Source organism: Schistocerca serialis, chromosome 2, assembly GCF_023864345.2.
Source record: "Schistocerca serialis cubense isolate TAMUIC-IGC-003099 chromosome 2, iqSchSeri2.2, whole genome shotgun sequence".
NCBI classification, from domain to species: domain Eukaryota; kingdom Metazoa; phylum Arthropoda; class Insecta; order Orthoptera; family Acrididae; genus Schistocerca; species Schistocerca serialis.
The window spans coordinates 203,219,073-203,245,865 of NC_064639.1; the positions used below are offsets into that span (position 1 = coordinate 203,219,073).

General features: G+C 41.3%; 1 protein-coding gene across 1 annotated transcript in view; it reads right to left on the reverse strand.

The window, feature by feature from the left end:
- Nucleotides 1-366: 366 nt before the first annotated feature.
- Nucleotides 367-26,793, reverse strand: part of LOC126456941 (hemicentin-2-like) — a 135,670-nt gene continuing 109,243 nt past the window's right edge. The window contains exons 6-8 of the mRNA XM_050092875.1: nucleotides 26,378-26,502; nucleotides 6,215-6,386; nucleotides 367-734 (exon numbers count right to left, since the gene is read on the reverse strand). Of these exons, the coding sequence (XP_049948832.1) occupies nucleotides 652-734; nucleotides 6,215-6,386; nucleotides 26,378-26,502 (380 nt within the window). The 3' untranslated portion in view covers nucleotides 367-651. The remainder of the gene's footprint in view (nucleotides 735-6,214; nucleotides 6,387-26,377; nucleotides 26,503-26,793) is intronic.

Genomic DNA, 26,793 nt, shown 5'->3' on the forward strand with positions numbered 1-26,793 from the left:
TACATATATGTCTTAACACAGCATCAATGACCGAATAACGTGGCGTAGTGACTAGCACACTGGACTCGCTTCCAGGAGGACGGAGGTTCAAACCCACGTCCGGCCATCATGATTTAGGTTATCCGTGATTTCCCTAAGTCGCTTCACGCAAATGCTGGGATGGTTCCTTTGAAAGGGCACGGCAGACTGCCTTCCCGGTCCTCCCTAATCCAATGAGACCGATGACCTTACTGTTTGATCCCCTCCACCCCCCTGCCGAAACCAACCAACCAGCAGCAACAATCAGTCAGCGGTGGCTGTCATTAGAAAACCTGCAGATCTACTTGTCGCTGAGAAACAAATAATTTGCTACTAAAAATACCTAGATGAACAGAAATTGGAATATTTTATTATAAGCAAAATGCTAAAGATACAAACGATTACACGAGGCTATGTATGCGTTCATTTTCATTCTGCCTCAGTTATTTTCCTTTCATCCACATGAGTCTTTCCTTTCCTGTGTGTATTACCAATACTTGCAGTTTGTTTGCGTACTCTTGCGTCGCAAGGACTTACTTGACCAACCACTGTACTCGTAGTTTAGTCAGTCAGCCCTCTCTTCATTCGTTCTCATCAACCCTCTCTTCCTTTCCGTCACTTCTCCTGGCTTCCTCAGTAGGTACGAGGTTCCACATCGTTGAGAGTCACATTCACAGATGATTGTTCTGGATCATTAGTTTCAGCTTGAAGTCGCCCTGAAAAAGCCACAGTAAACTTTTACAGCAGAAAATATCATACTTATTGAAATATAAGGGGCGATCAAGAAGTTTCTATTTGAATACAACGCTACAGCGTATACTCAACGCATCGCGACTCCGGTGCGGGTATATAAGCACCGACATGTAGGAAAGTGGCTAGTGTGGCCTTCGAACGGAAACTTTTTGATCGCCCCTTATATTCCTGGCTATTATACCGTGGTCGGTTGAAGTTCAGAATGAAACCCAATGTTTCGTCCGCATCTCCGGAGGACATCTTCAGTGGGGGTTGTAGCTACCTCGAAGTTCGGATGAACACCCTGGTTCGCTGTTAATAGAAGTGAAATTCCGTTTCCAAGTGCTCCCGTACAGAGGCGTGACGTTACCTGTTTGGAATACACGAGCTCAGTTGGTCGGAGTCTGTTACAGTCGTCCACTGTTCCTACGACCCCTTGGTGGAAAACTGGTACACATCTTTATCAGCACCGGAATCCAGATATCCTTCAATTGTACACCTTGCTCCTTCCGATCAAGATTGTTGGGGCTGTTAGCAACTTCTATTGGTCCCTACACAGGGTGTTACAAAAAGGTATGGCCAAACTTTCAGGAAACATTCCTCACACACAAATAAAGAAAAGATGTTATGTGGACATGTGTCCGGAAACGCTTAATTTCCATGTTAGAGCTCATTTTAGTTTCGTCAGTATGTACTGTACTTCCTCGATTCACCGCCAGTTGACCCAATTGAAGGAAGGTAATGTTGACTTCGGTGCTTGTGTTGACATGTGACTCATTGCTCTACAGTACTAAGATCAAGCACATCAGTACGTAGCATCAACAGGTTAGTGTTCATCACGAACGTGGTTTTGCAGTCAGTGCAATGTTTACAAATGCGGAGTTGGCAGATGCCCATTTGATGTATGGATTAGCACGAGCCAATAGCCGTGGCGCGGTACGTTCGTATCGAGACAGATTTCCAGAACGAAGGTGTCCCGACAGGAAGACGTTCGAAGCAATTGATCGGCGTCTTAGGGAGCACGGAACATTCCAGCCTATGAGTAGCGACTGGGGAAGACCTAGAACAACGAGGACACCTGCAATGGACGATGCAATTCTTCGTGCAGTTGACGATAACCCTAATGTCAGCGTCAGAGAAGTTGCTGCTGTACAAGATAACGTTGACCACGTCTCTGTATGGACAGTGCTACGGGAGAACCAGTTGTTTCCGTACCATGTCCAGCGTGTGCAGGCACTATCAGCAGCTGATTGGCCTCCACGGGTACACTTCTGCGAATGGTTCATCCAACAATGGGCCAATCCTCATTTCAGTGCAAATGTTCTCTTTACGGATGAGGCTTCATTCCAACGTGATCAAATTCTAAATTTTCACAATCAACATGTGTGGTCTGACGAGAATCCGCACGCAATTGTGCAATCACGTCATCAACAGAGATTTTCTGTGAACGCTTGGGCAGGCATTGTTGGTGATGTCTTGATTGGGCCCCATGTTCTTCCACCTACGCTCAATGGAGCACGTTATCATGATTTGTTACGGGATACTCTACCTGTGCTGCTAGAACATGTGCCTTTACAAGTACGTCACAACATGTGGTTCATGCACGATGGAGCTCCTGCACATTTCAGTCGAAGTGTTCGTACGCTTCTCAACAACAGATTCGGTGACCGATGGATTGGTAGAGGCGGACCTCAACCTTCTTGACTTTCATTTATGGGGGCATTTGAAAGCTCTTGTCTATGCAACCCCGGTACCAAATGTAGAGACTCTTCGTGTTCGTATTGTGGACGGCTGTGATACAATACGCCATTCTCCAGGGCTGCATCAGGGCATCAGGGATTCCATGCGACGGAGGATGTATGCATGTATCCTCGCTAAGGGAGGACATTTTGAACATTTCCTGTAACAAAGTGTTTGAAGTCACGCTGGTACGTTCTGTTGCTGTGTGTTTCCATTCCATGATTAATGTGATTTGAAGAGAAGTAATAAAATGAGCTCTAACATGGAAAGTAAGCGTTTCCGGACACGGCTCTGTCACTAGGGGGAGCTCTTTTTGATTCTATAAAGGCGAACCGAAGCTTGCTAATCACAGCGTCTCATTTTTCCGATGAGCTACCACCCGTTAGACACATCACAGTTTTATTAAAGCTGCCTGTCTAAACGCAACGAATGTTTATTTAAAAAAAGGGAAGAAATCGGTACCTTAAAGTTAGACTGGCAAGCATCTCTTTCTTCTTACGGACTACAGCTCTCTATGGGCCTTGGCCTCCAAAACAATCTTCTTCTATACATCTCCGCTTTTCTCTTCCCTCCTTGGATCTCCATCTTGGTGGTCAGTCAACAAATTCTCGAGCCCTTCCTTCTGGTGGAATATAATCCGCCGTTCGTGATTCGCTTGGGCATCCTATCATCAATCGTACTTTCCATATGTCCTAACCAATGCATTCGTTTTTATTTAATAAATTGCTCTACGTCTTTTCGTTGTATAAGCTCTTGTATTTCATGGCTAAACATTACTCTCCAACACTCTGCCTCTTTCATGCCTCCATTACAGCTTTACAAGATTTACCTTTCAATTACTCTTGGATTGTTCATATATGCTCCTGTCATAGTCCATATTTCTCACCCAAATGTAACAACGATGTGTACAAGAGAATCGTATACTCTTAATCCTTTCAAACCTTAATTTTTTCTGGAATAAGGAAAATTTTTGTTTATGCTCTCACCCTTTAAAGTGATTTTTTAAATAATTTTATGAGCAACTTTGATACAAATATATGTGCCCATTTTAAAAATATTCTTCCTACACAACGCACCATTTTATGGACAAAAATAATGAAAATTGAAATATTCAGTACAGTAATAAATAGACTGATCTTTCAATAATTACCATGCAAAAGAATAATAATAATGTTCAGTTACACAACCAACAAATTCCTTGTATTCTGACAGTCATAAGCTGTTGCACATTGCTACATTAACCTGTTGATATTTTTATAGGGATTCCCGCCAATTGGAAGCAATTGTATGTGATGAAAAGATTGAACATTCACAAATGTGTAAATGAGTTTTCGGTTGAGGAAGAATGTTTCTGTTGCCACTAGTACACAGTAATAATTAATGTACACAATTGTAGCCAGCGGGTCTGAAAGGGTTAATTTAACTGTTCTTGCGGTTAGAGAATGCTTGAATACCTGTGTGTTTGCCCAGTAGGCTAGTTTCCTGCTTGTATCCTTTCTCTAACACATTATCTCATATTATTATCGTTGGTTAATAGGACACCTAAATAATGGAAGGAGCTGACAGCTTTAAAACATTTATTTAAGGCCTTCAGCACATATGGTGTTCTTCTAGCCTTGATCTCGTTTTCGTTTATGAGTTCAATTTTTGCTCCTTCTGCTTCCATATTTCGTTCGTTTCTGGCCACAATTGTAGTATCACTTGTGTATACCTATAACTGACTGGATTTCATAATTACTGTTCCTCACTTATCTACTTTTTTGCATCGGACTATACAGTGCTAATTTTAAGAGAACTATAGAGAGATCAGCACCCTGTTTCACCTCACTCGTAAATTTACAGCTCGTGGTCGTTTTCTTGTTAAGTTTTACTTTTACCTTTCTGTCCTTCATTATTAACTCAACTAACCTTCTTGGCTTGTCATAGATGCCCAATTACTTTAGCGATTTATACAATGCTGGCCTGTTAACAATAGGTATTTTGCGTTTTGCTGATTTTTTTTTCCATCTCTCCTTTCACATGATAGAAACTCCTTGTTTCATTCTGTTGATTTATTTCTTCTATCTCTTGAATTTTGCATGTAAACATTTCTTTTCCTTTTTCCTACACATCCTATGAGAATTGTACCTTATTTCTTCATATATCTAATTTCTTCTTGTCTTGCTCTGTAGCATTCTCAGTTTTCCTGCATCATTACGTTCTATTGCCACTATATATTCATCATTAAACAATTCATTTCTTTCTTTTCTTTTTATCCCAGTTGTTTCTTCTCCTGTTCCTTCCACCAATTTCTGGGTCTTGTTCGATCTACCTTTATTTGCCATTGTTTTCTTATTGACTATCAAGATATCTCTCACCATATGTTCTGCCCCGCGTATTCGTTGAGATTTAATAAATTTCACTTGTATAAGCTCTTGTATTTTTACAGCTTCTGGGTCATTCAGTTTCTCTGCATGCGAAGTTGCTTTTTCTATTATGGTTTCATGTATTACAGCTAACTTCCCTCTCACTATGGTTTTCACAGCGTAGCACTCAGGATCAGCGTTCGGGCCACTGCAACTCTGTACACCTATGACTGACGTGGCATATCGTGCTTTAATTAACAAATGGACTACTTGGTTAATTACTCCATTCACACCTGACATCCATGAGCCAAGATGTATTCTTTGGTGTCGAAAGAAGGTACTCCTGATAACTAAATTATTTCTAGCAGAAACTGATAAAAAATATCTCCATTCTCATTTCTTTCTTCACGTAATGCGTATCTCCCTGATATTCTTTCACATTTATTTCACCCATACGGTACATTACAGTCTCCCAAAACTAGCAGTAGGTCGTCGTGTTGTACTTTACTAGATGTACTTTGAAGACCTTCTGCTCTGGTTGGTATGGCACTCATAAGATACAGGGTGGTCAGCATCTCGGGACCACCTACGAAACGCGCTGTGTGATGTTCCGCTGTAGATGTGAGCAATTAGACACTATGAACCAACACCACAGACGAATTTTCTATCAAAACTGACCAGTGGAGGAAAACGAGTGAGATCGGGCCGCATACTTGTCAGTTGTCGTAAGGAACTTCTGCTGTCAGTCAGGCAGACTTCTAAAGCAACACAAACCTTGTGGAGGCGGTGGAACTGTTATCATAGTCGTGCCATAGCCTAAAAGTCAGTCATCATGAAAATTAACGCACAGGTGTTTATGAAAATATTTTAGACAATATGCTACTTCTTCAGTGTAGCAAACTTTTGGCTCTCCCTCCGAATTTTCCTGACACGGCGCCCTTGAATGAAGAAACCATTGCTGGGGACACTTTAAATGAGTTGTCCAAACATCTGTGTGGAAATGGAATCCCAAGCCGAGCCAAGTTCAGTATTAAATTCCGATTAAACCTTTTTGACAGCAGTATTGTCAGTGGTCCTTCTAATATCTTTGAAATGAACCGGAGTGCCTATGAGGGGCCAAAGTAAATTTCGGAAAAAGGCATCAACAAATTTATTCATGCTTCATTAAGAACTTGACGGAAAGCTCTCCCAGAAGGTTAAAGGCTACAACCGTATCTAAAGTGCTCTGAGCAAGTTATTTGTTAGATAGCTGTCGTCCTTGGAGCGAACAGCAATTTGTGTCTGAAGATTTTTGGGCTCTGAGTGGAGTTTTGACCATAGGCATCAATGCTGCGACTGGGCATAATGAAAGGGTGAGTGGTGAGGCGTATCATACTCACTATGTACTACGTGAACAGCGACGGTTGCTGAGCCGTTGCCTTCAGATGGAGTGCAGGTGTAGTTTCCAGATTCCACCAGCTGGATGTTGTTGATCACCAAGGTGCCCTTCAAAGCTGTACCTCTCTCTTCGATGGTGGTAATGCGTTCGTTGTGATGGAGGTGGACGATCTCCTAAGACAGGCAAAATATTATCACTCTCACATTCTGTGTATTAAATTTTTTTGGACAAGTTGTGGGGGTATACACCCCACACCAAATCAAATGGAAAATGTCATTTGAACATTCTATGGAAACGCTTCGTGTTTGAGTTATTACAGAGATAAAATTGCGCAGTGACACCTTGCGTTGAACAGGAAAAACCCTGCAAGAATCCAGGATGAGTCGATGGAAGTGTAGGGCCACACTGTGCACTCATTTTGCACAGCGGTTAGATCACACAGAGGCTCCAGTGTGGCCAAACACGTCTTAACGACGAAGAAAGCAGTGGCACACCATCTCTCTGTGAAGAACCGAGGATTGCAGTAGAATCGGACGCCCTGTTGCTCGAATACCAGCGCCGAGGCTATACAGATAAAACTGAAACCTAATCATGGGCCAGTTTTGAAAATCTGGCACGAATTTTGAACATGGCAAAGGCCGCCACCAGCTGAGTTCCACGAGTACACACATTCATTCAAAAAGCCCCCCCCCCCCCAAACCGAGGCACCAGAAAGGCTGCTGATGTGTTAGACCAATCTAGGTGGCTCCTCACTCACATAATCACCACGAAGAAATGGTGGATATACGACTATGACCTCCAGACAAAAGAGCAAAGCAAGTAGTAGGAACACTTGGAATCATCGCTGCTTATCCAGCTGGAAATTCAGTCATCATTAGACCTGGCGATGTTGAGTGATTTTTGGGACTGTCATAGTGTGTTGCTAATAGAATACGCTTAAAGGGGGCAAAACTGTCACAAAAGCTTACTACCGAAATCTGTTGACAAAGTTACAAGAAACTGTCAAGCCTTTGCTGTCCACGGAGATGCGTATGCTCGGCGTCAACGCTCCACCTCGTTCTGAACAGGATAAAGCCACACATGCTGCTTCTTCAGGGTAGCAAATTTTTGGCTCTCCCTCCGAATTTTCCTGACACAGCACCCTTGAATGAAGAAACCATTGCTGAGGACACTTTAAATGAGGCGTACAAATGTCTGTGTGGAAATGGAAGCCCAGGCCGAGCCAAAATTAGAGAAGGTCTGGTGTCTGGAGTGAAATCGACGATCTCACTCATCCAGATGTTCCATTGGGTTCAGGTATGGACTCTGCGTAAGCCACTCCATTTAAGGAATGTCCTTGTTCACACAGACGGTGCCTTACGACAGAGTGCATTTTCATTCCGATGCAATCAATCATCGTCTCCCAATTGTTCCTCTATTGTACAGCAGTACATAATGCTGTAAAATGTATTCATATTCGTCTGTATTTGGCGCTTTCTTAAGCGCAAAAAGAGGACCACACCCTAACCACGAAAAACACCCTCATTACTCTTTACTTCACGGTTGGCACTGCTCATGACGGTAGGTAACGTTCTACAGGCATTTGCGAAACTCAAGTCCTCCCATCGGACTGCCAAAGAGTATAGCGTGATTCATCACTACAAACTCAATTTGCTTCTACTCATCCACTGTCTAGTAGTCTAGTACCGTCGCTTTTTACGCCACCACAAGCTTTGCTTAGCACTGACTTCAGAAAAGTGTGGCTGACTTGGAGCACTCCTTGATTTCATGCGAACCACCATCCGTTATGTTCGACATTCGCTGTCTGTCGGCATATGAGGTCTCCCTGGTCTTGATTAGCTGTGGTTGTTCCTCCGCTCTCCCACTTCGCAGTCACACCAACATTCAAACTGGGCAGCTTTAGAAGGGTTAAAATGTCCCTGATGGATATGTTGGTCAGGAGATTTCCAGTGATCTGTCCATGTTCGAAGTCACTGATCTCTTGTGATCAACACATTCTTCTGTTACTGTTTCTTTACTGCTGAAACAATCTTATCCATCTTCCCTTATACTGTCGGTTCTACATCATGTGACCTCTAGTGGACAATTCCGTATTACATAGGTGCGTTCAAATACTTTTGACCAGATGAGGTTTTTCGAACTTCCAATGACTAAACTAATTCTTCTGGTAGCCCCTACAGAAAAAATGTTATCTTACCCATGATTATACCATGTAACAGATATTCCCATATCTATTCATTCAGCAAGGTATCTCCAACAATGTGAATACAAATCACACGACTTTTCCTTCCCGCCTGATGTAAAATCTGTAGAAGGCTTTGGATAAGTCATCAAAACATAGATTTTGGCGAAGTACAAGATTCCCAATGTATTGTGTCTGGTGGCCACCAAATTGGATATAGTCAAATCCCGATGCTGGAAGGAACTATTTTGGCCGCAAGAGGAGGACATCTGGCTGCATAAAGTTTCTGTTCACAAATCTAATGTCCTGGACTGCATTCCAAACCTAGTCACAGTGTCTGATGGAGTGAGGTCATTCAGACACAGTTGAAGATGATGCGGTTGGTGGTCCTCTTGGTATTATTTAAGACTTGTACTTTATGTTCAGCATCAAGTTCATCTTCCTTCTACTCTCATCCATATACGCACGCCACAGTTTACACACAATTACTGAAGTCACCTACACTCAGCAGACGCAACTGACAATAAGTCCTATTTCTTAACCCCCATGGAAAGGGCCATTACGTGTTTTCCGGTTTTATTGGCGCAGATATATGTACTGTTCTGTGCTAAGCACCAGATGCATGATGTCACAAGGGTGAGATTTCTGCATCCGTGTTATGTCCATCAGTAACACACCCAAACATATATTCGTAATATTATGTGGCACAACGTCATTTCCACGTCTAAAATATCTTTATTATTTATCAAAACAAATGAAAGACGTCGACAGTATTGGTGCAACTTACAATATTTTCACATCTAAATTGTATTATTATTTATCTGAATCGAATCTAGAAGCGACTGTCAATCGATTAAAAGCCTTGGCTGAATAAGTCGCTCCTGTACGGAAACGCAAGAAACATGCTTGGTGGAATGAGGAATGCGATGTAGCGATTCAACGTAGACATAAGGTCTGGTTAAATGACCAACAAAAGAATTGAAGCTCCAGGGAGGAATTAATAAATGCTAGACGATCAACCGCCAAAGAAATTAGAAGGGTCAAAAGGCAATTTCATAAGGATTCGCTAAAATCTATCGAGGATGCTTTCAATCGCCACAAGACAAGAGATTACTATCAGACATTCAGACAGTACCAGTCGAAATACACTCCACCTACTCTTATGATGAAGGATACAAACGGAAAGGTAGCACATAACAATTATGACAATTCAATCATACTGGCGAAATATTTCAAACAGTTATTACGTAGCGCGGAACCTGGAATTTGACCCCTATCCAAGAAATAAAACGATTTTGAAAAAGTTATACCACCACAGCCAGATGAAATACAAGCAGCGATTAACTCACTTCAGAATTATATAGCAGCAGGTGAGAACCAACTAAGGCAGAACTTTGGGAATACGCAAATGTGCAAATTTTTCTGAACTTACACAAACATGTTAATGACATCTGAAATACTGAGAAGTTACCAGAGGAATGGAATGTTGCAATAATCCATCCATTACACAAAAAAGGAGATAGATTGGATCCAAATAATTATGGGAGTATATCCCTGCTGGATATTACTTATAAAAGATTTTCCAAGGTTCTGTAGTTCAGAATTCATGAAAAGCTTGATGGTGAACTAGGCGAATACCAAGGAGGCTTTCGCCCAGGACGAAGCTGTCCTGATCAAATTATTAGTCTCAAACGGATAATGAAAAATCAAAGGGTCAGGGACAAGAAACTAGTGATCACGTTTGTCGATTTAAAAAAAGCCTACGATAGTATCCATCGTGATTCTCTATTGCCAATTATTAAGGAATTCGGTTTACATCAGAAACTTGTCAACCTCGTTGCAGTCAACCTTCGAAATATTAAAGCTACAGTAATGATCAGAAATGAATTCTCTGAACGTTTTGAGATTCATACTCGCCTTCGACAAGGCGATGGATTGTCTCCATTATTCTTCAGTTGTGTGCTGGAGAAAATCACGAGTGAATGGAACAAGATATGCCCACCATCTGTTAAAATTGGAAGAAAGATTCAACTTAACTGCCTTGCATTTGCAGATGATTTGGCGCTGTTAGCAAACAATGTTGATGAAGCAACGGTTCAGATAGAACAACTAGAACGATTAGTGGCAAAGGTCGGATTGCAAATTTCGTTTGAGAAAACAGAAATGATGCCCAGCTTCCCAGTTGACACATCCCATATCATACTCCATAATGATCAAAAAATTATAGTAGTAAAAAGGTTTAAATATCTTGGTGAGATTATTACCTGGAATGTTAATGAAAGAGCATCAATAGATAGTAGAACATTAAAACTTCAGCGATCGCAGAGAACCACATGGCCAACTTACAAAAAACCAGCTCTCTCAATGAATGCTAAATTTCGACATTACTCCTCCGTCGTTAAACCGGAAGCAACATACGCAAGTGAAACACTATTCAGACTAGATACTCAAGCAGCAACTGACAAACTGCAGAAAGTTGGTAGAAGAATACTCCGAACAATTATCAGTAAGAAACACCAAGTAAATGGGCAGTGGAGACTTTCGCCCAATTCAGTAGTGTATAAAGAAAGTGAATCCATTATAGATAAAATGCGGAAAAGAAGGATTGCAGTTTTCGGCCACATATCTCGCCTACCAAATACTGGAATCCCGAAGCAGCTTTTTGACTACTTCTGGAACAGTAAAACCAAAAACATCGGGTTTAAATAAGTACAAAGTGATCTGGATACACTGACCATCACAAAACACCAAATTCAACAAAGCGCAGAGGAACTGCTTCTGAAGAACAAATACACACGGCTGACATTCACACCATCAGAACGGAAGAAGTATGTCATGTCTGCAGAAGAACGAGCAACCAGATCGCAGTGAATGAAGAAAATTTGGGAAACGAAAAAATTGCTGACTGCTAAGATCTAAACTTAATCATTGTAGACTCTGTTGTGTTATGTTTGATTTTAGTGCTCCAATGTGGGCGAAAACTATGTAAATAAATAAATATCTAAATACATGGAGCACAAATTTTTTTTTTAATGAACAAAATTTGATTTTGTACCATACTTGGTGCTAGGCACCTTGAAGCCCTAAACTTAAAATTTACACAACAATCGTTTGTATTATTGTTCAATAAGAGTGCAAAACACATATTGGATAAGATATGCTAAGAAGGAAAGTCTGTGATAGTTGACAGTTCCAAACAAAGAAATTATTTTTCTATAGCTGTACAAAAAACGTTTGCCAAAAATAACATATTAAAGCAGTATTAGTTAACAGTTCCTCCCAAGCCTAAATGAGGCTGTGTTATTGGTGGTACAAATATGAAGTGTCATAACCTGACTAAGCACCATTTTAGGGGGAAAAAGATAATTCACCATGTTGTACACTAGAAAAATATAATTGACTTTTTCGACTACTTAATATAAATCGTGTTAATTACTTTTGCTCTTGGACCTATCTGGGGCTATGGGTTACTGTTGTACAAGAACGAAAGTTTGAAGAAAGCTGCAGGATTTAGGAATCGGAACTAGAGAGCCAAGGCTCTCTAAAACAGTTCAGAGACTGTATCTCAACAATCAACCAATAAATAATACCAATATGTATAGCATGATTATCCACCAACGTTACACTTTTCTGAAATTTTAGCACAACTAACCATACTAAATTGATGTGTTTTGAAGAGGTCTTTAACACAGTGGTTTACTTAAACCGCAGTATACAAATATAACTTCAGAAAGCAACTACTACAATACTTTACACCTGGATAAATGTGCTGGCTACTTAGTTTGACTATGTCAAAAAGAATGGTGGTTAAGGCTCTACACAGATGAAAGTCTGATCTATAAAAATTCAATTTTTTGCACCAAAATAAGAAATCAAGCTGTGTAAAGATTTCTTCTAAAACAGTACAAAACTCATGTGGCACTAGTGATCTAGCTTACAGGTTCGAGTGGACTTGGCAACGGAAATACTTTAATATATGTACCAATTTTTTTTTAAATCAAAAAACTGTCGGTATTATTTATTTTTTGTTGGTACTACTGATTTAACTTAAAGTACACGTCTCAATGACAGAACTTTAATGTTTGAACCACATTTGAAGCAACAACTAAATTGTAACAAATTGCCCCATACATCAATATATTGTATTTGGTTATGTTACAGTTTTGTTTTATGATTATCTGTAATCGAGTATAAAATGGTGGCATATGGGACAGTCTGTTACAATTTTGTTTGACGTTTATCTATGAGTGAAAGCAAAATGATTGTATGTGAGACAAATTGTTACAATTTCATTTGATGGTTATCTGCAACTGAATTTAAAATGGCAACATATGGGGAAGTTTGTTGTGGCTTTATTTAATGCTTGTCTTTAACCAACTGTAAAACGGCACTGTATGGGGAAATTGCATTGGGGCTAGTTTTTGTGAACATAATGTGGCTGTCTACAGAGTGCCTTTTTTACAGTTATAGAATAATAAAACAAATAATTTAGATGTGAAAATATTTAATTTGTGGCATCATTGTGCCTTACAGGAAGTGTAACACAACGATAAACCTTTTCTCGTAGCCAAGTGTAGGTTAATCCTTCTACAGCTATGGTCACACATGTATGACTGGTAGGTGGAACACCCACATGGCTATTGGTGTACTTGTGCACCTGGCACTTCAAACGTCCAGATGGATATGGGCATTCGTTTATGCCTGGCACGGGGAAGGCCTAACAGCTAAAGACATTGGTGTGAGCCTGTACATGTGACCGGGTAAAACTCGCAACAGAGTGGTGACTCGCTGATGACTGCGTTTCAACATTCCTTTCAACACTGTCATTACCTACTCTTATTTGTAAGGTTGTAAAGCACTACAGCTTTCACCTTTCCCTGGTTCCTTTCTGCTTAAGAGTCAATCTAGTAAATACAATTTTATTTCCCAGCCCACACATGACAAAAGATCAAATGTATATAATCTGTAGGGCATGAATTACCATAATGAACTGCCACATCAGATGTTACAAAATAGAAATGTGCAACAGATGTATGCAGTATACCTGTAACACACACTGCTGACTGAAACAGAAAACGGCTTGCACAGCTAAACAAATAAAACTCGATTTCCTAATCTACAAAGTACCCTACAGAACTGACCGACCAGATTCTGCGAAAGGCGAATAGTGCAATAAAATAAGTGCAGCTTTGTAGCAACACTCGCTGCCACGTGGAACTGCAAACGTTGCGTACAGCCAAAGAAACGTAATTTGATACCCTAATCTACAAAGTACACATTATATGAACATCTGAAGTGGAATGAACTATCCTGCAGAACTGACGTATCAAATGTTGGAAAAGGCGGAAAGTGCAGCAAGAAATTAGCAGTTTTTCAGCAACACTCACTGCTGTACAGAAGGGCAAATTCTGCACACTGGCACGTACATGTAATTTGCTTGCCTATCTTCAAAGTGCGTGTGATACAAGTAAGTATAATCCGAAAAGGCGTGAGCTACACTACACAACTGACGTATCAGATGTCGCAAAAGGTGAAAACTGTAGTAAAATTTGTGCAGTTTCTCTGCAACATTCGCTAATGCACCGAACAGAGGACGCTCCGAGTTTTGGGCACCTTCGCTAGAAAGCTATGTAACCTGGAACGTATTTTTCGGATGTTAATGAAATATTAAGAGGCTATAGGCATAAATTTTAACAGTTTATAGACATATAAGCTAAAGAGCCAAAGAAACTGGTACACCAGCCCAATATCGTGCAGGGCCTCGCGAGCTCGCAGAAGTGCCGCAACACAACTTGGAATGCACTCGACTAACGTCTGAAGTAGTACTGGAGGTAAGTAACACCATGAATCCTGCAGGGCTGTCCATAAATCCGTAAGAGTACGAAAGGGTGGAAATCGCTTCTGAACAGCACATTGCGAAGCATCCCAGATATGCTCAATACTATTAATTTCTGGGGTGTTTAAATGCCAGCGGAGTGTTTAAGCTTAGAAGAGTGTTCCTAGAGCCACAATGTAGCAATTCTGGACGTGTGGGGTGTCGCATTGTCCTACTGTAATTGCCCAAGTCCGTTGTAATTCACAATGGATAACACCGTGGTCTAGGGCTGCCGGCACGGTAGCTCAGCGTGCTCGGTCAGAGGGTTAGCAGCCCTCTGTAATAAAAAAAACTGAGCTAATCGATCAATAACGAACTTAAACGGATGTCTTACGACGTCCGCCCCGAGCAGATGCAACGAACAAAAGCGAACAAAATGAGACAAAAAAAAAAGGGGTAGCGTCTTTGATTCATAATCAAAACGTCTTCGGTCCCGGGTTCGATCCCTGCCACTGCCTAAATTTTGATAAATCATCAGCATTGGCGGCCGAAGACTTCCGGCATAAGAAGTCAGCCTCATCCTGCCAACGGCCTTGTCAAAGAGGGCGGAGGAGCGGATAGAGGTTCAGGGCACTCTCTTGTCCTAGGGGTGGGAAATTGCCCCTAAAGGCGGAAGAATCAGCAATGATCAACGACATGAGGATGCAGAAGGCAATGGAAACCTCTGCATTAAAGACACGTAACGTGTATCCACAGGACATGTGGCCTGTAATTGAAGAAGTCTCATGATGATCTCTCCATTGGCAAAAGATTCCGGAGTAGTCCCCCATTCGGATCTCCGGGAAGGGACTGTCAAGGGGGAGGTTACCATGAGAAAAAGATTGAATAATCTACGAAAGGATAACGTTCTACGAGTTGGGGCGTGGAATGTCAGAAGCTTGAACGTGGTAGGGAAACTAGAAAATCTGAAAAGGGAAATGCAAAGGCTCAATCTAGACATAGTAGGGATCAGTGAAGTGAAGTGGAAGAAAGACAAGGATTTCTGGTCAGATGAGTATCGGGTAATATCAACAGCAGCAGAAAATGGTATAACAGGTGTAGGATTCGTTATGAATAGGAAGGTAGGGCAGAGGGTGTGTTACTGTGAACAGTTCAGTGACCGGGTTGTTCTAATCAAAATCGACAGCAGACCAACGCCGACAACGATAGTTCAGGTATACATGCCGACGTCGCAAGCTGAAGATGAACAGATAGAGAAGTGTATGAGGATATTGAAAGGGTAATGCAGAATGTAAAGGGGGACGAAAATCTAATAGTCATGGGCGACTGGAATGCAGTTGTCAGGGAAGGAGTAGAAGAAAAAGTTACAGGAGAATATGGGCCTGGGACAAGGAATGAAAGAGGAGAAAGACTAATTGAGTTCTGTAACAAGTTTCAGCTAGTAATAGCGAATACCCTGTTCAAGAATCACAAGAGGAGGAGGTATACTTGGAAAAGGCCGGGAGATACGGGAAGATTTCAATTAGATTACATCATGGTCAGACAGAGATTACGAAATCAGATACTGGATTGTAAGGCGTACCCAGGAGCAGATATAGACTCAGATCACAATATAGTAGTGATGAAGAGTAGGCTGAAGTTCAAGACATTAGTCACGAAGAATCAATACGCAAAGAAGTGGGATACGGAAGTACTAAGGAATGACGAGATACGTTTGAAGTTCTCTAACGCTATAGATACAGCAATAAGGAATAGCGCAGTAGGCAGTATAGTTGAAGAGGAATGGACATCTCTAAAAAGGGCCATCACAGAAGTTGGGAAGGAAAACATAAGTACAAAGAAGATACCTGTGAAGAAACCATGGGTAACAGAAGAAATACTTCAGCTGATTGATGAAAGGAGAAAGTACAAACATGTTCCGGGAAAATCAGGAATACAGAAATACAAGTCGCTGAGGAATGAAATAAATAGGAAGTGCAGGGAAGCTAAGACGAAATGGCTGCAGGAAAAATGTGAAGATATCGAAAAAGATATGATTCTCGGAAGGACAGGCTCAGCATACAGGAAAGTCAAAACAACCTTTGGTGACATTAAAAGCAACGGTGGTAACATTAAGAGTGCAACAGGAATTCCACTGTTAAATGCAGAGGAGAGAGCAGATAGGTGGAAAGAATACATTGAAAGCCTCTATGAGGGTGAAGATTTGTCTGATAGAAGAAGAAACAGGAGTAGATTTAGAAGAGATAGGGGATCCAGTATTAGAATCGGAATTTAAAAGAGCTTTGAAGGACTTACGGTCAAATAAGGCAGAAGGGATAGATAACATTCCATTAGAATTTCTAAAATCATTGGGGGAAGTGGCAACAAAACGACTATTCACGTTGGTGTGTAGAATATATGAGTCTGGCGATATACCATCTGACTTTCGGAAAAGCATCATTCACACAATTCCGAAGACGGCAAGAGCTTACAAGTGCGAGAATTATCGCACAATCAGCTTAACAGCTCATGCATCGAAGCTGCTTACAAGAATAATATACAGAAGAATGGAAAAGAAAATTGAGAATGCGCTAGGTGACGATCAGTTTGGCTTTAGGAAAAGTAAAGGGGACGAGAGAGGCAATTTTGACGTTACGGCTAATAATGGAAGCAAGGCTAAAGAAAAATCAAGACACTTTCACAGGATTTGTCGACCTGGAAAAAGCGTTCGACAATATAAAATGGTGCAAGCTGTTCGAGATTCTGAAAAAAGTAGGGGTAAGCTATAGGGAGAGACGGGTCTATACAATATGTACAACAACCAAGAGGGAATAATAAGAGTGGACGATCAAGAACGAAGTGCTCGTATTAAGAAGGGTGTAAGACAAGGCTGTAGCCTTTCGCCCCTACTCTTCAATCTGTACATCGAGGAAGCAATGATGGAAATAAAGGAAAGGTTCAGTAGTGGAATTAAAATACAAGGTGAAAGGATATCAATGATACGATTCGCTGATGACATTGCTATCCTGAGTGAAAGTGAAGAAGAATTAAATGATCTGCTGTACGGAATGAACAGTCTAATGAGTACACAGTATGATTTGAGAGTAAATCGGAGAAAGACGAAGGTAATGAGAAGTAGTAGAAATGAGAACAGCGAGAAACTTAACATCAGGATTGATGGTCACGAAGTCAATGAAGTTAAGGAATTCTGCTACCCAGGCAGTAAAATAACCAATGACGGATGGAGCAAGGAGGACATCAAAAGCAGACTTGCTATGGCAAAAAAGGCATTTCTGGCCAAGAGAAGTCTACTAATATCAAATACCGGCCTTAATTTGAGGAAGAAATTTCTGAGGATGTACGTCTGGAGTACAGCATTGTATGGAAGTGAAACACTGACTGTGGGAAAACCGGAACAGAAGAGAATCGAAGCATTTGAGATGTGGTGCTATAGACGAATGTTGAAAATTAGGTGGACTGATAAGGTAAGGTATGAGGAGGTTCTACACAGAATCGGAGAGGAAAGGAATATGTGGAAAACACTGATAAGGAGAAGGGACAGGATGATACGACATCTGCTAAGACATGAGGGAATGACTTCCATGGTACTAGAGGGAGCTGTAGAGGGCAAAAACTGTAGAGGAAGGCAGAGATTGGAATACGTCAAGCAAATAATTGAGGACGTAGGTTGCAAGTGCTACTCTGAGATGAAGAGGTTAGCACAGAAAAGGATTTCGTGGCGGGCCGCATCAAACCAGTCAGTAGACTGAATGAAAAAAAAAAAAAAAAAAACGGATTCAGGTGGTCAGACAGGATGCTTACGCACGTGTCACCTGTCAGAGTCGTATCTAGGCGTATCAGGCGTCCCATATCACTCAAACACTCAAACTGCACACGTCCCATACCATTACTGAGCGTCCACCTGCTTGAACAGTCCCCTGCTGACATTCAGGGTCCATGGGTTCGTGAGCTTGTCTCCATACTCGTACACGTCCATCCGCTGCTTTCAATTTTAAGCGGGACTAGTCCGACCAGGCAACATGTTTCCAGTCATCAACAATACAACGCTGACACTTTTGCGATGACCCAGCATTGAAATCTGCAGCAATTTGCGGAAAGGTTGCACTTTTGTCACGTTAAACGATTCTCTTTAGTCGTCATTGGTCCCGTCCTTGCAAGATCTTTCCCCGGCCGTAGCGACGCCGGAGATCTGATTTTTACCGGATTCCTGATATTCAGGGTACACTCATGAAATGGTCGTAATGGGAAAATCCCCACTTCATCGCTTCCTCTGAGATGCTGTGTCCCATCTCTCGTGCACCGACTATAACACCACGTTCAAACTCACTCACATCTTGATGACGTGCCATTGTAGCATCTGCAACCGATCTAACAAGTGCATATCTGTGTATTTGAATACGTGTGCCTATTCCAGTTTCTTTGGCGTTTCAGTGTATGTTGGTAGCGTAAATCTCAAGTTTCTGAATTTTGCAAGCACAAATAAAAATGATCTTATCTCTTTTCTAAAATAAATTTTCCTCAGCCTGGGATAAACTCATACCAGAAAGCTTGAATTAGTACTGAAGCACTCATTTGTGGTTATCAGAAACTGTAACGACAGTGATCGTACAATATGATACTGATCTTATAAATAATGTTAGTGGAGAGTGGTTCTGTGCACACTGTAATATGTATTTAGCCTATAGTGGCCATAGCCTGCTGTGGTGGTCGGGCTGAGGTAACAGTACACCAGCCAGATGCACATTACACTTGCCCCCAGTAACCGGCTGAGCAGCCCTGGCAGCCGTGAAGAGGTTAAGCTGTAAGTTACTTCATTACTGATACACGTAATTTGATAAATAAATAAATAATAAACGTTTTACAAGTGAAAATTCTGTGAAGTGCACCAGTATTGTCAGTATCCTTACAAAATTCTGCTAAAAATAGGACATTTTAAATGTGGTTTCTGAGATTTAGGAAAAAATACAACAGAAAATGTAAATTTTCAGGAACGGCTTCTAAAGTTTCAGAAGACTGTAACTCACTTAATATATGCTTATTTTTTTATTTTTCTTCTTTTCTTCTTTGTGAACTCCTTAGTGGCCAACTGTACTGCATACTCTGCTTTATCAATGCGAACCTTGTCCATCCGTTCAAGTTCTCTGATGCAGTTTGCTCCAGTATTAATTCCCATATGCTGTAGCACTTTCACCCTGCCAATGTTGCCATCATTGAAAGCTAAAAGAGCTTCACTGACCTCCCACTTTACTGTCTTCATTCCAACAAAACCATTTTTTGGTAAGCGAGTACACATAAGATTATTAAACGACTCATTGGGATTTTGAGTCTGACCATGCAGACACTTCTTCAGTAATTCATGATTTGCCAGATCTCTGTACACAGGTTTTATGATACCCATGACTGCTGCTGGAACGGAATTTTTATGGCTGTATGAACTGTTTGAGTATTGGACATTATGGTAATTGCACCATGAATGAGGTCCAGGAGGACAAAAGGTGGTGTACTGGTTTTTCATCATAGTCTGTGGGAGAAGGTAGCCCAAACTGCCTGCTTCAGTTTCAATAAATCCTCAGTATTATTTCTAATGGCCATCCCATAATACTGCTGTAGTTCATCAATCATTTTGTCTGTCAGCCTACCTCTTATGGTTTTAACATCAGAAGGTTTCATGTCTCTCAAACATTGTTTCAACTTCCTCAACCTGGTGTCCAAGCTCTTCTGAAAATGACCAACACATTCCAGTTTTGTGATAATCTTCTCACCATAAGGCTGAGTGGTTACTACACTGTTATATGCATTTGAGTCTCCATCAGCAAAGAACTTAGTGCGACACACTCCCCTTTCGTTCTCAGATCGACCAAAAATTTCAATAGGTGCAGTGGTCTCCATACCACCACTTGTTCCTTCATAATTTCTGTCACAGATATGCCTTTCTTCATTCCCCGATTTACACTTATAACAGTGTTTGGTTAAAATCTGTTACCTTTCCAGTATCAACATTGGTCACTGTAGCAACAGAATTCCTAGGACTGTAGCTACGCTTCTGCCAAATGCCATCAAAAGCTACTGGTATGTCAGTCACACCATCATTTATTTCAACAGCTTCGTTTGCAGCACCTTTCGTTGACTCACATGCAATAGATTCCACAGCAGCTCCAACAAATCCTGCAACTTGTCGATTTTACAAGGTGGGCGTCGCATATTCATCACGGCACACATTGTTTCTGCTGCAGTGTGTCCTTTGCCAATAGCTCTCAATCCATAAAACCACCTAACATTTACTTAAAAATAATTATCTTTATACTTAGCAGAATTCCAAAATAAATGATTATTTTTACAAGTGGTACAATTAATGATAACTTTCCTGGGTAGTCCATTTGATACCTCATTGTCTTCATGTAAACTAACTGGCCCTCCACATACTTTACAACACACACATTCACCTAACACCCTTGTTAGGATGTGTAAATCTATCAGAAAATAACCTAACCTACAATTTACATCACTTTCATTTTGAGAAAACTGTATCACAACGTTTTATTTTAATCTTAGAAGCACTAATAGTTGTTTCTCTAGATACTGACAAGTTTGCATGTATTTCGTTGTCTGTAACTTCACACAACACATGTTGAACACAATGTTTCCGTTTATTCGAAAATCTATTGTCAAGAAACCCACATTTCTTAAAAACATTTCGTTTTGGTTTCATACTTTGCTATTTGAAGATTTACCAATCATTTCGACACTTTTTCTCGGAAAAACGTTATTACGCGTGTTTATACTATGAAACTATACGATGATGTTTTAGACAGTGCTATCACTACGATCACGTAATTTAACCTTTATAACACAGAAATCCACAGCCTTATATATAAAAAATTACCGATTTTATTAGATTTTGAAGTAATGCACGTAAAAATTTTAACATTTTCAACTGGTGTACATTATATTTAAAAAAATAATAATTCCCATGTGAGTTCACAAGTGATATACTGTATATATCATTTTATTCGGAAAATTGCAAATTTTATAATGAGATAAAAATCCGACAATGTGAAAAAAGTTTCCGTTCTAACTCCCCTTAACAATCGAATGACAGCCATATCTAAAGTTTGAAGTGAACTTCGAACAATAGAGCAGTTTTTCATTTATGACATTATAAGCTTCCAATGGTGCTGAGCCACAGTCATACATCATTTTTTAAAGTAATATACCGCTATTTAATTGTATATTTCTTGTGTGCAACATAGATTTCAGCTTGCACCCCATTATCCAGTACAATGCTAAAAGCAAAAATATTGTAAAACATATACATATATATTAGATACAAGCTGATATAAAACTACGAGATATGCACTTACATCTTGGACTATTAACATCATTCTGCTGTGTAATGTGCAGGATGACATATATACAGTTCAACATATTGGCTTCACATGTTACACATGGTACAAAATTAACGTCTTATAGGAATGCAGCATATTATCGTACAAACACAGCATGCCTGGGAATATCAGCCCAAAGCAGGTAAACACATGACTAGCATATACCTTTAAGATGGAACTATAAGAGTGATGTCAAAGAATGTAGACTCTATAAGGCAGATATAAGATTACTAGAGTTAGGTGTCATCAGATCATATCCAATCACACTCTTCACCTTCTTTTTCTTAATCTTATTCCACCTTCGCATAACAATATATTCCCCTGTTTCTTTTTCTCAACTTTCCCACCCCCCCTCCCCCAATTTATACGAATGTCGCTTTTTTATATTATTACTGGCGCTCGCTGTATCGTTAAGTGTGATTCATTGAATTTTGTTTTTATTTCGTTTGTTCCTCACATATATATATATTTCTTATTATTAATGATCTCAAGTTTACATATAAATACAAAGATGAAGATTCACAGTGCCGCCTCAAAAGGCAACCACATATGGTCCAATGACACCTGACTCTAGCAGGCTTATATATGTGGTACTTCTAGATTTTAATGTATCAGATTTTCTAGAGTCTACATTCTTTGACATCATTTTCATAGTGATAGTCTTGTGTTTACCTGCTTTGGATTGATTTTCCCAGATATTATGTGCTTGTACGATAATGTGCTGCATTCGCACAAGGTGTAAATTTTGTACCATTTATATCAACGTTAAACAAACTTGTTGAACTGAATTTATGTCATCCTGCACAGAACACAGTAAAATGACGTTAATGGTCTAAGAAGTAAGTGCATCTCTCGTAACTGTATACCAACTTACATCTAATACTTTTACCTTATGACCTATCATTTGCATGTTTTGCTTTTAGCTTTGTACTCAATAATGGCGTACAGAGGAAAATACGTTAATGGTCTCAGATGTAAGCGCGTATCTCGTAATTTTATATCAGCTTGCATCTAATTTTTTTTTAATTTTTCAGTTTTGTACTTTCTGTCATACTATTTGCACAGCCTTGCTTTTAGCATCGTACTCGATAACGGGGTGAAAGCCAAATGTAGATTGTACACGGGATATATATAGAAGTATACAGGCAAATGGCGTTGTATACCTCAAGAAAGAGGTGTAACAAGTGGTAAGTGAAAGATCAGAATCGTAGGACGACCAGAACGACCGATCTTTGGATTCATATTCTACCATTTAACTTTTGAGACACCGACGCAAAATATTCTTTCAGTAATAACTCAAAAGCAAATCTTTTGCGTAACGACTACACATCCAAAGTTTACACAGACTAAAATGGAAGGCAGATTAAAGTTCAGCGCCCAAATAACGACGAAGTCCATATAGACACAGCACAAGTGCACATTGCAGAGAAATGGAGCGAGAAACTGCATGTAGCCTTTCTAACGGAACCAAAAGAACACTAAGGTAGGACCATTAAGTGTAGCCCCCGAAAAACTAAATCTGCATGGCCGGACAGGGATTTGAACGTTACTCCTCATGAATACGATTTCGTAGCCTGAACCGCATGGCCACGTCGCTCGATAATCTGTCCAGCTGGTTTTCGCACATCTTGTGTCATTTATTTCATCTGTACCAAGGGCTGAACATCAAGTCACTGTTTGTTCATTTATTATAAGTGACGTGAGGAGTTATTTACTTTCGAACCGCTGTCGTTTACTTTGGGCATAACAGGAAACAATTCTCTCTTCGAAATTTCCGTTACGTGACATGCTTCAGTTTCAGGAAATTTAGAAACCCAGTCAGCCCTTTAAGGCATCGCAATCCAACGCCACTCCCATCCTCTTTATTCGATTACCCATCTAGCCGAGCAGATCCTGTTTTCCACTGAGTTACTACACTCATGCTCAGAAATTAAGGATAATGCTGATACATGGTGAAACAACGCCCTGGTGGGCGGTTGGCGGGTTTAAATCACCTCGGGCTATGACCATACGGTGCATTTGACCCGCGGTCGTCACACGGTGGCTCTGGCAGCAGTCCACATTCGCAGAGGTGTGTTGGTGAATGTCGGTGTACAGTGCACCGAGTAAGTGCCCAGACTGTGTGTTGAAAATGGCTCAAAGAACACACATTTATGACGTTATGTGGGGTAGAATACCAGGGCGACTGGAGGCTGGTCAAACACTGCAGGTCATAGCACGGGCCCTCCGTGTGCCACAAAGCGTGATCTCAGGATTATGGCAACGATTCCAGCAGACAGGAAACGTGTCCAGGCGCTGCAGTACGGGACGTCCACAGCGTACAACACCACAAGAAGACCGATATCTCACCATCAGTGCCCGCAGACGGCCACGGAGTACTGCAGGTAGCCTTGCTCTGGACCTTACCGCAGCCACTGGAACACTTGTCTCCAGACACACAGTCTACAGTCGACTGATCAGACATGGTTTATTCACCCAGAGACCTGCAAGGTGCATTCCACTGACCTTTGGTCACAGGTGAGCTCGTAAAGCCTGGTGTTAAGAACAGAGTACTTGGTCATTGGAACAGTGCTCCCAGGTTATGTTCACAGACGAGTCAAGGTATAGTCTGAACAGTGATTCTCGTCGGGTTTTCATTTGGCGTGAACCAAGAACCAGATACCAACCCCTCAATATCCTTGAAAGGGACCTGTATGGAGGTCGTGGTTTGATGGTGTGGGGTGGGATTATAATTGGAGAACGTACACCCCTGCAGGTCTTGGACAGAGGAACTGTAACAGGTCAGTTGTATCGGCACGTCATTTTGCACCAGTATGTCCGCCTTTTCAGTGGTGCAGTGGGTCCCACCTTCCTCCTGATGGATGATAACGCACGGCCCCACCGAGCTGCCATCGTGGAGGAGTACCTTGAAACATAAGATATTAGGTGAATGGAGTGGCCTGCCTGTTCTCCAGACCTAAACCCCATCGAGCAAGTCTGGGATGCTCTCGGTCGACGTATCGCTGCACGTCTTCAAACCCCTACGACATTTCAGGAGCTCCGAAAGGCAGTGGTGCAAAAATGGGAGGCTATACCCCAGCAGATACTCGACCACCTGATCCAGGGTATGCGAACCCGTTATGCGGCCTGTGAACGTGTGCATGGTGATCATATCCCATATTGATGTCGGGGTACATGCACAGGAAACAGTGGTATTTTGTAGCACGTATGGTTCTGGACGGTTTTCTCAACTTATCAACAATACCGTGGAATTACAAATCTGTGTCGTGTGTATTCCCTATGTACCTATGCTATTAGCGCCAATTTTGTGTAGTGCCACGTTGTGTGGCACCACATTCTGCAACTATCCTTAATTTGTGACCATGAGTGCAAGTCACTATTGGGTTATTCTGGGATGATTCCAATCGACAAGTCGACAACCAGTTTCTAGCCCCATCCTTCTCAAATTCAGCCGTTTACACAATGTGGTGACAAAAGTCATGGTACACCTCGTAACATCGTGTGGGATCTCCTCTTTCCCGGCGTAGTGCAGCAACTCGATGTAGCATGGACTCAACAAGTCGCTGGAAGTCCGCTGCAGAAATATTGAGCCATCATGTCTGTAAAACCGTCCATAACTGGGAAAGAGTTGCCAATGCAAGATTTTGTGCACGAACTGACCTCCAGATTATTTCCCATAAATATTCGAAGGAATTCATGTTGTACGATCTAGGTGGCTAGCTCATTCTCTCGAATTCTTCAAACCAATCGCGAACAACTGTAGCCTAGTGACATGACACATTGTCATCCATAAACATTTTATCGCTGTTTGAGAACATGAAGTCCATGAATGGCCGCAAATGGTCTCCAACGAGCCGATCATAACCATTTACAGTCAATGATCGGTTCAGTGGCGGACACAGTCCATACAATGTAAACACAGGCGGCACCACTATGGAGATACGACCAGATTTCAGGGTGCCTTGTCGACAACATAGGTTGTTGGCTTCATGGGTTCTGTGCCACTCTAGAACTCTACCATCAACTGTTACCAACTGAAATCGGGACTCATCTGATCAGGGCACGGTTTTTCAGTCGTCTAGGATCCAACCGATGTAGACACGAACCGAGGATAGGCGTTGCAGGCGATGTCGTGCTGTCAGCAAAGACACTCGCGTTTGTCTTGTGCTGCCATAGCCCGTTAAAGCCGTATTTCGCCATACTGTTCTAACGGATATGTTCGTCATAGGTCCCACAATAATGTCTGTGATCACTTCACGCAGTATTGCTTGTCTGTTAGCACTAACAACTCTACGCGAACGCCGCTGCTCTCGGTCGTTAAGTGAAAGTCGTTGGCCATTTTGTTGTCAGTGGTGAGAGCTAATGCCTGAAATTTGGTATTCTCGGCACGCTCTTGATGCTGTGGATCTCGGCATAGTGAATTCTCCAACTGTTTCCGAACTGGAATGCCCCATCTATTTAGTTCCAACTACCATTCTGCGTTCATAGTCAGTTAATTCCCGTCGTGCGGCCATAATAACGCGGGAAATCTTTTCAAATGAATCACCTGAGTGCAAATGGCAGCTACGCCAATGCACTGCCCTTTTATACCTAGCTGACACGACACTACCGCCATCCGTATATGTGCTTCTTGTTATCCGATGACTTTTGTCGCCTCAGTGTAGTATAGCACCTGTAGCGATCTCATTGTTGTGGAGACATCAACGTTAAACTTAGTTCATTTTCCTATTTCCACCATCCAAAGGTCACACAGCGGAAGAAGGCGTTGTTAAAGCAACCCACATCTCCAGCATCTCGCGTCCACTCGATGTTGACCTCCGATGTTGGAATGGGGTCGAGGACACACATCAGGCTGACGGAGTCACCATCCACAACGGATCTGGTACGCTCCCCCAAAATCTCCGGCTCTGGAATAAAGAAAATAAACCTTTAGATTACTGGAATCATGTCAACACACACTGCAACATCTCGTCTTTCACAAACAGTCTTCCAGATGCGAAATTGATCGAGGCGTTGCTATATCTTTAGGTATTCTGTTTCGTTATTTAGAAGGTACTCTTTGATTTTCCCGTACATTCTACCATCTAACAGGGTGCTGACCCACCTTTTCCTTGTGAAACAGCTGCAGTTATTAGGTTGGTGCATAAGTTCGTAGCGTTTTTGTTTTGCATGTTAGTATTCCGATTGCTATGGGTTTA